General features: G+C 53.9%; 1 protein-coding gene across 10 annotated transcripts in view; it reads left to right on the top strand.

Annotated features, from left to right (window-relative positions):
* FGFR2 (fibroblast growth factor receptor 2) overlaps positions 1-11,752 on the top strand; it is a 125,040-nt gene that overhangs the window by 30,004 nt on the left and 83,284 nt on the right. For 5 of the 10 annotated variants that reach the window (XM_045291220.1, XM_045291219.1, XM_045291217.1 and 2 more), the window contains exons 2-3: positions 1,446-1,712; positions 2,647-2,724. The exons of 3 other annotated variants lie outside the window; for them this stretch is intronic. In XM_045291220.1, the coding sequence (XP_045147155.1) occupies positions 1,446-1,712; positions 2,647-2,724 (345 nt within the window). The remainder of the gene's footprint in view (positions 1-1,445; positions 1,713-2,646; positions 2,725-11,752) is intronic. 2 more of the 10 variants (XM_045291221.1, XM_045291222.1) reach the window with 1 other exon arrangement.

Here is an 11,752-nt window from a genome sequence, read left to right on the forward strand (position 1 = left end):
ATTAACAATGGTCTTAGGAACCGAGACACCGCTCCTCTATCTGTCTCCAGGCAGGTCTGCCCATGTGCAGATACACCCACCTACAAGTACCCGGCATGAAGACTGTTACCCATGCTACACCATGCTTCAAGACAAAATTTCACTTATTTGTCATTAGTAATAAACAGTTCACAATATATAGCTACATATTATTTTGTGATGAATCACTGTTTTAATGATGTTCAATTTGTAATAATAAAAATACGTCTTGCAGATCAGATATTTACATGAAGATTCATAACAGTAGCAGAATGATAGTTATGAAGTAGCAGCAAACACCATTTTCTGGTTGAGGGTCACCACCACATGAGGAACTGTATGAACGGGTCTTGGCTTTAGGCAGGTTGAGAACCGCTGCCCTAGGCGGTGAAGGCCAGGGCGTGTGTGGTAGGGGGCTGGACAGGGAGGGGTGGAGGCGTTCTGGCTCCTGTCCTGTGAAGTGTGTGGACAAAGCCTGCAGGCTGTACACTGGACCCCACCAGCACAGAATTCACCCTCCAGTGACATGTCTCCCCCGGTTGAGGACCCAGGCACCACGGAGGACCCCCCCAGAACAAAGCAAAGTGGTCAAACCAGTGCCATGGTATTGAAGCCAACTCACATGGCCCACAAGACAGGAGAGCTTGCCCGGGGGCTCACAAAGCTGTCAGCTCTACAGACACAGGCTGTCATACCCATTACCTGCTGAGCGGCTGCTGGGCTCAAACAGCCGACCCTTCCCATTCCGTTAGCAGCAGAGCAATTAACCGCTGCGCCACTGGGGCTCCGACACTGTGGGTCGGTGTCCACTTGTTTTCCTTGGGTGGGTGGGTGGGGGTTGCTTATTCTCAGAAACGTGGCTTTGTGACAGCAGCAACTATATACATCACACAGCAGTGTGCATGTGTGCATGGGGACATGCATGTGTGAGTGTGTGTAGGTACCTGTGTGCATGTGTGTGTTGGTGTGAGAACCAGTCATGCTGACTGGGGAGAGGGGCGGGTGGTGAATAGTGACACACACACACACACACACACACACACACACACACACACACACACACCATCCCCACCCCCCTCAAGATTAGGACACAGGACGTTGCCTTGTGAGCCTGTTCTGCTTGATGGTTGCTCTCCAAGCAGGCTGTGGTTTGTTTGAAAAGCCGGGCCACGTGTAGGTGTTAAGCCTTGGCCACGCGCTTCCCTCCCACCCCTTTCTCTCCCAGCTGACTTTTCAGACAGTCTGCTCCTAAGGGCCTAAGGGGCACTTCCTGGGGCGCAGGTCCGAGACAGGACACCCGCTGGGGCCCCTTGGGAAAACAAGACCAGCCTGCCCTGGGAGCCACCAGGCCCGCCACTGACCTAGGACTTTCTCTCCCTCTTCTCCTTCCCAACCATCTCCATCCTCTCTCTCCCGCCTCTCTGCAGAGCCACCAACCAAGTACCAAATCTCTCCACCGGAAGTGCACGTGGCCACGCCCGGGGAGTCGCTAGAGTTGCGCTGCCTGTTGAAAGATGCCTCCATGATCAGTTGGACTAAGGATGGGGTGCTCTTGGGGCCCAACAATAGGACAGTGCTTATTGGGCAGTACTTGCAGATAAAAGGCACCACGTCTAGAGACTCCGGCCTCTATGCTTGTACTGCGGCTAGGACAGTAGACAGTGAGGCCTTGTACTTCATGGTCAATGTCACAGGTGAGTGGGCCTGGCGCCCTCTGCTCTTCCTTCTTCGTAGCTGCCTTCTGGGTGAACCCATAGTGCTCCCAGCCCCTTGGACCCAGGCACACAGCTGCACAGCATGCTATAGATCTGGCTTAGAGGGTCTCCCAGGAGACCTAGTGTCCTGGAGATGCTGAGTTCTTGTGTTCAGTAGAGGAAGCCCCCTCAGTGCACTGTCGTCCCTGGCTTCTCTATGGTAGCATTGAAATTTGGAAGCTCAAGGTTTCTGATTTCTCATTAAGATGGGAATTTCTCTCCTTGAGTTTTCCTTCATGCAGGGAGAGGGATGCTGCCAAAGCCTCCCCCTCCCCCTTCTTTTATGGCCAGCTGTGAATTGTGCTTTCAGGAAACAAAGGAGGGGTGGTGGTGGTGGGGGCACACTTGCGAAAGTCAGTGGGGAGATCCCATCATCTTTGAATCCCGTGTTCCCATCACTCTTATGAAGCCCCTCATGGTAGCCACTGGTTGGAAGGCCTCACAGGGGCCGGGTGTTGTGTGGGATGAATTTCTTTCTTGAAGGGGAATCCTCAAGCCCCCCTCCCCACCCTCCCGGGACAGAACAAAACACAAAAACGCTGAAAGGTTGTGTTGGGAAGACTCTTGGGGTCTTATATGTCATCAGTCAACTTGTCGGGATGGATTTGCCACTGAGACCTCAGCTGCGCCAGGACCCAACGCGGCGATGGCCTGTTTGAAGAATGTTGACGCCCAAAGTGCTGGTCCTCCCGGGTTAAGGCTCCTTACTGAGGGGAATCCCAGCCATCGGAAGGGTCTTCACTGAGCGAGCAGCCTCAGGCAGCGTGTCCCGGTCCCCGGGTCTCGGGATTCGTTGCCCTCTGGTAGCCAGCTGCCACCTCTGGCATTGCACCCCGCCATCCACACACCCACGAATCTGTTCTTTTGAATACAGATGCAATCTCCTCTGGAGATGACGAGGATGACCCCGACGGCCCCGAGGACTTGGTCAGTGAGCACAATGGCAGCAAGAGTAAGTAGTGGAGGGACGTGCGCACTCTGTCTTCTTGGCCTCTCCTCTGGACGCTGCGTCTGCGCCCCATGCCCCGCGCCCTCCGCCCGCACTGTCTGCTGTCCCATGGTCAAACCTGAGTATAAACCAGTCTTCCTGCGTCCCCTTCTCTCCATTGCCTTTCCTTCTGTCCGTGGCCCTTGCTTTTCCTGGGGTCTCCTTTTCCTCTGGCCTTCCCTGTATTTGGAGATGGACAAACATTGTAGAATCCGAGAACGTCTTGTTTTCCTTGATACCGGAGGGTGGGGCTTACCTTAACCCAGAGATTTTTCATTGCTGGCGATTCCCCGAACACCCCAGGGCCATTGGTAATGTTTGCCTGTGAACATGGAGGGGGCGTGTCCGTTGGGTAGAGGTCAGGGGTGCTCAGGACATCACTCACCCCTTTCTGTAGACACACAACACAGCATGCTCTGATTCCAAATGTCAGTGGTGCCATGGTTGAAAAACCCGGACCTCCTCAGACAGGTGGCACGCTACCTGGGAGCAGGGGAGGAGGGCCTTACCTTGGAGAGGCACTCGAAAGGGACCCAAAAGGACCATTGCGTCTTCAAGGGTTGTTCGTGCTGAGCACTCACGGTGGGGGGTAAGTGGGTGGCCTGCTCTGCCACCATCAAGCTGGATGGCTTCGGGTAAGCCATTTGATGAGCCTCCGTGCCTCCTTTTCTTCGATGGTAGATTGAAGGTGAACCCCCCATGGGGCTGTCCTGAGGACGGGGCTCCGAGAGAGGAGCCTGTGTGTGCACTTGGCGGTTCAGTTCAGAAAAGGCCAGACAGGGACCAGTCCTTGTCCAGGATGATCCTCAGGAGACTGGACGTTGGTCTCCACTGAGGTGTGGCATCCACATGTTCCTCAAAGCATTTGTAGTCCATGTGAGGACATTTAATCGTGGCTTCATATATGTCTGCTTGTTATTAAAATAACCAAAGGGAAATTGAGGGGGACTTGGGATCTTTAATGACATACAAGTTCATTTCAAACAACAACAACGACACTAATAACAATAATAACAACCAAACTCATTGCTGTCTGCTTGACCCCTGGCCCTTTGGGACAGAGTAGAGATGACCCATATGCTCCAAGGTTGCCCTCTATATAAAAGTAGACTGTCTCATTTTTCTCCTAAGGAGGGGCTGGCAGCTTTGAACTGCGGGCCTTTTGGTTGCAGGTGAATGCTTAGTCACACTGCCATTCTCTCCCTGCTATTGAGGCAGTTCTGAGTCACAGCAACCCTGCAGGGCCAAGTAGAACTGCCCCTTTGGCTCTGGAGGTGGTAAATCTTGAGGAGAACGGAAGCGGCATCTTTTCTCCAGGGCAGTAGCTGGTGGGTTTGAACTGCCGATCTGGTGAGCAGCCCAGCGTGAAACCCACTTCACTACCTGTGTGCCTGGAGCTGGCGTTCACGGCGAGTCTTGCCCATTGTGCGTGTAAGAAAGTGTGCCTGTACTTCAAACCCGCTGCTGGAAGAGCTCAGAAGATGTCCTCTGTGTTTTAGTGATCTCGTTCCCCTGCAGGGGAGGGAGCGGCCAGGCATGGTGCAGCCCAGGCCCCCTTCCCCCGCCCTCCCATGACAAGGGAAGCGGGGAGGCCAGCAGGTCCCGTTTCATAGATCAGAGAGTGGTGACCCGGTGTGCAAAGACCAGAACGATGATTCCACCAGCTGCCCATTCCCTGGTTCACGACCTGGTGTGGGGGTGGGGGTGGGGGTGGCGGGGAAGGTCGGGGTGTTCTGGAGGACCGTCGTGATTAGTCCTCAGCTCTGAGTTGGTCCTCACGGGTTGGGCTAGCTTGGCTCTTTAGTTTATTCTATGGTTATCGTGGAACACACACAGTAAACCACGTGCCACCTCAACTGTGCCTACATGGACAGATCAGGGACGCTGATGGCATCTGTGCCTCCCGCCCCTTGCTCCCCAGGGTTCCCACTTTTTCACTCAGCTGCTGAATAGTTAATGTCATTTAGCCTTTGCTGTTATTGGCCAGGAGAAAAACGGGGCTCGCTACTCCCATGAGCAGTTACTGTCTTGGAAAGGTAAGGGCAGTCCCACTCTGCCCAACCGGATTGCCAAGTGTTGACCTTGACGATGGCACTGAGTGGTTTTTGAGAGCGCTGGCGGGGACATCCCCTTCCATCAGCATGGTTTGGTTGATTGTTTGGGGGCTTTGAACCTGTTCTGTCTTTTCACCTAGGACTGAAATGCCCCAGTGATTCTTACAGGATCACCCCTCCCACCCTCACTCCCCCACACATACAGCACTCTTGCTACAATGTGAATCACTCGAGGGTCTTACTGTGTAGCTACTGGCTCAATGTATCTGAGTGGAAAGCCAGGTTCTCAGCAGGGCGCTGAACCAAAACGAACCGGTTCAAAGTCTTGGATTCTCCTGATGATCAAGTGCCCTATCTATAGTAGGTTACCTCCCAACACATGGGAAGTCGTGAATTCTAACAGCAAGGTGTATAAAGGTCAACGACCAACGACTGACTAGGCCGAGTGAGGAGACGCTCTACTGGCTTCAGAAGCCCTGCCTGCTGTGGCTTTCCAGGTGATCCTCCTGAGCCGCAGGGCCAGGTGGCCCCAAACACTCGAACCCATTCCTAGTGACCCCGTGGGACAGGAGAGATCTCCTTCGTAGGTTTCTGGGGCTGCCAATCTTTCCAGAAGTCGGCGGCTTCATCTTCCTCCCTTGGAGGGACTGGTGGGTTTGAACCCCACTGGCCTTTGGGTTCGCAGCCCAGCGCCCCACCGTTTTGCCACCAGGACCCCTGGCCTGCTGGGTTTCAGTGCCGGCCGGCCAACAGCGGGTGCCAGGCCTTCCCCCTCGCAAACACGGTTCTTTGTAATTAGCTTCTAGATGGCACCGGCCCTGCCCTGTGATGAGTGCTGGCTCTCCCAGCGATTAGAGGCCGGCGTTAGCTGTACCAGAGAGATGCTGCTGCCGGGAACTGCCACGTTTGGTCCATGAAATGTTAGATGCTATTTAAAGTGATAGCAGTTCTTAGCTGACTCTGGCCACTGCCATCTGTTCCCGTGATTAGGCCGGTCTGAATCACAGGTGCAGCCTGGGCCGGCTGATATTAAACAGCTGTGGCCTTTGTGGCCTGAGGAATGCCGAGACCAGGGTAATTGGCAAGGAGGGAAAGGGGATGTTGCCATTAAAACAATTTTTTGCCACCTCATGTGTCAAATGCCTGACCAGATAAATCGGGAAAATTGCAGAAGCTCGGGATTCTTTGCATCTCCAGCCACCTGGAAAGCACCCCAGTGAGTGTCCAAGTGGATTCCTTCTTCTGATGGCCTGGCGGGTGCCCGGGGTGTGTGATGTTCCCCTGAGGACACCCAGTGACCCGGTGGCCCTGGGTTGGCTGTGGCCTGCTGACTGTCCCCATTTGGGGGTGGAGACCTGGGCGCCACATCTTCTGGCTGGCCGGCCAGCAAGATTCCATGCTGGGTATTCCTTTTGGCCCGGTCTCGCTACAATTGCTTCTCTAATTTTGATGGTTACATACAAGAAGGCCAGCCTGTCTGTATGTTCCAATTTGACTTTGAGAGTCTCTTAGCAAGAGTCCTGAAAGCAAGGCGGTCAAAGACGATGACAGCAATAGCGAGCAGGAATCAGGGCAGTGTGGTGGAGCGCAGAGTTCTGGCCCTGAAACTGCGGTCTGCTGGCCCCCAAGCCTGACATCAAGGTCTTCCTGAGTGGATGGAGGCTCACGGTGATCGTGGGCAGGACTCCAGCTCCGGCTCCCAAGGGGGCTTCTCCATAGGGTATGCCCTCATTCTCACTGCCCCGGATTGGGGTGACCGCCCCTTCTGTTGTGGGTTCGCCCCTCTTGGGACAGTTCAGGCCTGCCTTTTCCAGCAGCCTGTTCACTGGTGGCTGGTCGGGCCCAGCCTGGGCCCTCCATGAGAGCCTTGCTGAGTTTAGTCCTCACACACACCCCCTCTGGGGAGCAGACCTGGACCTCAGGGGCATGACTCCCTGCCCGGGAATGGTTCCGATCTTGTTCCTGCTTAGAACGCAAGCGGGTGCTTCCCAAAGCACAGCCCTTGGGCAGCTTGTCCTGGGCCTTGGAGCTGGTTCCAACGCATTACTGCCCTCGGTGGGGGCAGGGGGTCCCCAGCATGCATTCTGCGTGGGCTCCCGACTTCAAAGTCAGTTCAGATCACCAGCCCTCTCCAAGGGAGAAAGATGAGGCTCTCTGTTCCCGGGAAGAGCGACAGGGGCAGTTCTGCGCTGTCCCAAGGCGGGGCTTGCTGTGACTCAGAGTCGACTAGATGTCAGTGAGTGTTGGAGAATCTTCATCTTTACAGAAGCAGGTGGGCCACAGGCCCTCCGTCCCTGCAGCAGGTGGGCAGACCTTCTGGGTAGCAGTTGAGTGTATGACCCTGGTGCGCCTGCTGGGGCTCCTTCTGTGATAACTCTCTGCTCAAAGTGAGCTTTGGTTTAAACCTTTTGGAAAATATTGGGTGCTGTGATCCAGCCTCGGGGACTCCCTGTGTCCACTACTAGAGGTTCCTAGGAGTGGTCCGTCTGTGCAAGCTAGTCTCCGCTCACTCATCCAAGTGTGCCTGCTGGACGGCCCGTGTTGCGCACGGCATCTGTGCCCACCCTGTCACACACACCTCGACACAGCCAGCACTGGGCACTGCTTTCTTTCCGGCCGGCCGACTCTTCTAAGTCAAGTCCACCTATTCCAGATGTGCAGATGGCCTCAGGTTGGTCATGTGATAGCCACTGACTCACTGATGACCTCACGGCTCGCCCTTTAGATGCGCTGGCCTTTCCCGAGGAGGGGACAGCCCTGTGATGTCCTTACAGGCTGGCCAGACTGCCAGGAAGCGCTGCTCACTGTGCCCTGCAGTGAAGCCCACTTCCAGACATCTCCAGTGCTCAGTTTTGAAATGCACCCAGATGGAGGGCTTTGAAAGGTTCAGATTTGATGCTTTTATGGAGGGAATTATCAGGGAACCGGTGGTGGTAGGGCCCCTCCAGGGGCTTTGGACACAAAGGTGATCCCATGAGGCAGAACAGAACCCCCCGCTGGGTTTGCTTGGGGACCATCGTATGGGAGCAGAGGGCCTGCTTCTTTCTACCGTGCAGCTATGAGGCGGTTCCAAACTGCCAACCTCCAGAGCATCTTGCACCCTAACTGGTCCTGGCCTTCCCTGGGCACCTGGGCCCTGGCCGTAAACGGGTGATGCTTCTGTTGGCTGGAGGCACGTTCATCCCCTCCAGCTTGCATGTCAGCAGGCAGTGTTTCTGAAGAGCTTGAGGCTTCTTGTGGAGGAGGGGTGGGGGATCCTGAGTGACAGCAAGTCCTTTCCTGCGGGGAATTGATCGTAGGACAGCCTATCACGATTCTGGCTCCTGGAGTCGTTCTTGCAACTGAGTGAGGAGAGAGACAAGGTAATTTTCTATTTCGGTTCATTCCCCGTAGAGACCTGCAGATGTCTGCACCACGTGTCGGGGCGAGGGAGACTATTGTTTTTGGCGGTGATGAGGGAGGAGGAGGGCGGGCTGCCTGAGATTGCAGACCCATCTCCTCGATCAACTTGCTGATAGGAAGCGCTCCCAGTCGATTTTGTTCTAATTGGGATTTCTGCCTGGTAGAGAGAGTATCCGAGTCAGCGACGGTGGGTGTCTCGGCTGTGCTTGAGTTTCCAGGAATAGAAAACAATAAGGAAAGCGCAGGAACCCAGCTATAGACCCGGCAGACTGAAAGCGGAGACTCAGAGACTGGCGTACCAATGTCCCTTGCTGGACGAGTCACAGGAGCCAAGAGGTTGAGCTCACTGGGATGCCCGTCAGCAGATGAATGGAGACACAGATTGGGGTCGGTACAGCCAGTACCCTCGTGCTTAGCTGGTGGGAGAGAGGAGTCTGGAGGTTTGCCAGACGTGGCGAGAATGGCAAGACATTTTGCTGAGTGAAGTCAGTCACCAAAGGACAAATAACTGTATGCACTCGCGTCAATAAAAAGAGAAGAAAGGGCAAATACATAGAAACCTGGTGGCATAGTGGTTACACGTTTGGCTAACCACGAGGCCAGCAGCTCAAAACCAGCAGCCGCTCCTCCGGAGAGAGAAGAGGCTGTCTACTCCCATCAGGAGTTCCAGTCTCAGAAACCCACAGGGGCAGTTCTGCCCTGCCCTGTTGGGCGGCCGTGCGTCGTGAGCGATGTGATGCCATGAGTTTGGCTTTTTTGTTTACAGAGACCAAAGTCTATGAGTCGTTACCAGGAATGGGAAGGGCGGGGAAAGGGGGAGGGTGATAGAAAAGAACAGACTCAGGGTAGGGTTGCACAGCCAGCGCTTGTGCATACTGCCATAGAGTTGCATACGTTGAATTGGCCAAAGTTGGGTGACATTGTTCTTAGAACAATCTCATCCCACCCCACCACCACCATCACCACCCAATGGCGGCTGTGTAATGCGGAAGACCGACCTCATGGATGTGGTCTCTTGGTTTGGAGGTTTAGGGTCACGGTTTCCTGGGCCACCCTGGGTCTTTGGCCTACCCACACATGGAATGCTTCTGATGTACACCTCCTAGTGCGTTGTGTGGGGCCTGAGGCCTTAAAAGCTGACAAGCAACCATCCAAGGCACATCATGGGCCTCAGTTCACCTGCGTCAGCAGAGGAAGAGGAGAGTCAGAGGAGGAGGAGGAGGAGGAGGACGTGGATGGGTGACTACTTTGTCTCCGGGAACAGTGACCTCCTTGGCCACGAGACCAGAAGAACTGGAAAGGTACCCGGATATGATGAGTGAATATTTTGATCAGTGATACTATAGAAGAGTCCCGATCAAAAGAGGGGAAATGATGAACAGAATTGAAAATTTCTCCTGAAGTGGTTGTCCTGAGAGAATCTTTCAAGTTTAAATGAGAAAGCAGTCCCTGAAGTCCTCTTAACCCTGAAGGGTCATTCAGCTTGACTCTCAAGCAGCATTTGCTTGAGCCTTGCGCTATCTTGAAGGGCTATTTCAGTGGGACCAGATTGACAACAACAAAGATTAGATAGGAAGCTAGGGACAGTGAGTTTCTGCTAGTAGAACAAGCCAGAAAAACAAATGGCCGCAAAACCCAAACTCCCTGCCTCAGAGCTAATTCTAACTTGTATCCACCCTCTATCCTCTGTCCTCTGACCGAGTAGAACCGTCTCTCGGTTGCTGAAGCTCTCAATCTCCTCTTTCTCCCACAGAGTGACTGGTGGGCTTGAACTGCTGAACTTACAGTTTGCAGCCCAGCACAGAAGCCACTACCCCACCAGGGTCCCTAGATCAGAGGAAACTCAAACCAGACTCACTGCCATCAAGCCAATGCTGACTTGCAGCGACTGCATAGGACAGGGTGGACGTGCCCCTGTGGGGGTTCTGTGACTGTGACTCATTCCTGGGATAAAGGCCACGTCCTTCTCCCACGGATCAGCTGGTGGTTTCAAACAGTTGACTTTGTCCTTTGCAGCCCAACCCATAACCACTATGCCGCCAGGGCTCCTTAAATCAGAGAGTGAAAGGAGTGTCAAGTGGAGTGTCTCCCACGCCACAGAACTCGGGCGGGTGCATACTGTGCTGTGTGTATTCTCTACAACAGAATCAAGGTGATTTGGAAGAAGAGGAGGAGGAGGAGGCACACAGAGGTGCTGGCATTGCTTGACATTCCTCTGTAATGGGAACATCACCCTAAATTGGCCCTGGCCCTGGCCCTTGGTCCCTAAGGCCAGCCCTGGTGCTCCCTGGGTAGCTGGCTTCAGTGTCTTTTCATTCTTGGCTTCCTCTCCCGGGCAGGTAGTACAGTCACCCTGGTGGAGGACAAGGGAGGAGGACCTTGCTGTGAGGACAGATACTGGGAACTCCCCCAGGGAAATGTGCCCCTCAGGAGGGCAGCCTACGGTCCATGGAGGTGCTTCTATCATCACATGCCTCCTAGGGATTTCTCACCTAGGACCACTCCCCCACCCCACCCCTACACACACACACTCCCTCCCTCCCTCCCTCCCTCCCTCACAGCGGGCCTTCTGTTAGGCTTTGTTTTCTCTTCATTTGCCCCAAACCAAAAACAGATGAACTGCAGTTTGTTGCCAGGCTGGGGGCTACTTCTAAGAGATGCCGAACCTCCCCCCCAACCCCCACCCCCACCCCAAACAGGGGTCAATGCATTGAAATGTCCTGATTAGTGATATTTTTAAGAGCCCTAATTATGGACTTAAGACAGAGTCCTTAGTGGGGCTTTAGGGAGTTCAGGAGACTTCGTCTAAGAGCTGAAACCGGCCGTGAGTGTGTTTTCATTTTTTATGTTTTGCATCCATAAAAGTACAGTTGGCAGTCACTCGCATCCAAAGCACACATAAATCTTGAACTTTTGACTTAATGACCATGGGAGAGTTCACAGGGCAGGCTGGTGTAGCTCAGAGAGCACTGCCCTAGGAGCTGGGGCCAAGGGTCTCAGGTGGCCTTGCCTCTGGCAGTGTGACCTTGATCAGACCACGTCATCTTCCGCGTAGATGGCGTCAGTCACATCAGTCCAAGGTTCCTTTTGGTACCAAGGTGGCATGAGTCCATGATTTTCCCTCCATTTCAAACAAGGAGCCCTGGTGGTGTCATAGGTTACCTGCTGGGCTGCTAACCACAAGGTTGGTGGTTCAAACCCACTAACCACTCCTCGGGAGAAAGATGAGGCTTACTACTTCTGTAACAAACAAACAAAACCATGCCTTTGTTGTCAGTATTGGACTGTATCTGGGTGTTGGTGGGAGCAGACTCAGCAGCCTGTGTATTCTCATCAGGTTTAAATCACCAAAGTGAAAGAAATCCACACGCCTATCCATCGTTGACAGGATCAATAGCTGCCTGAAACACAGATACTGGGAAGAATGTGAGACCTTGGAGGGGTTTATCAGAACATTCAGTTAGACATCCTCATTTAATAGCTAAAGCTTTTAACCAGTCTTATATTCATCAGTCCGTCCATCCATCCATCCATCC

Source organism: Echinops telfairi, unplaced genomic scaffold (genome assembly GCF_000313985.2).
Source record: "Echinops telfairi isolate 266 unplaced genomic scaffold, ASM31398v2 ScPeMD7_70;HRSCAF=299, whole genome shotgun sequence".
NCBI lineage: Eukaryota > Metazoa > Chordata > Mammalia > Afrosoricida > Tenrecidae > Echinops > Echinops telfairi.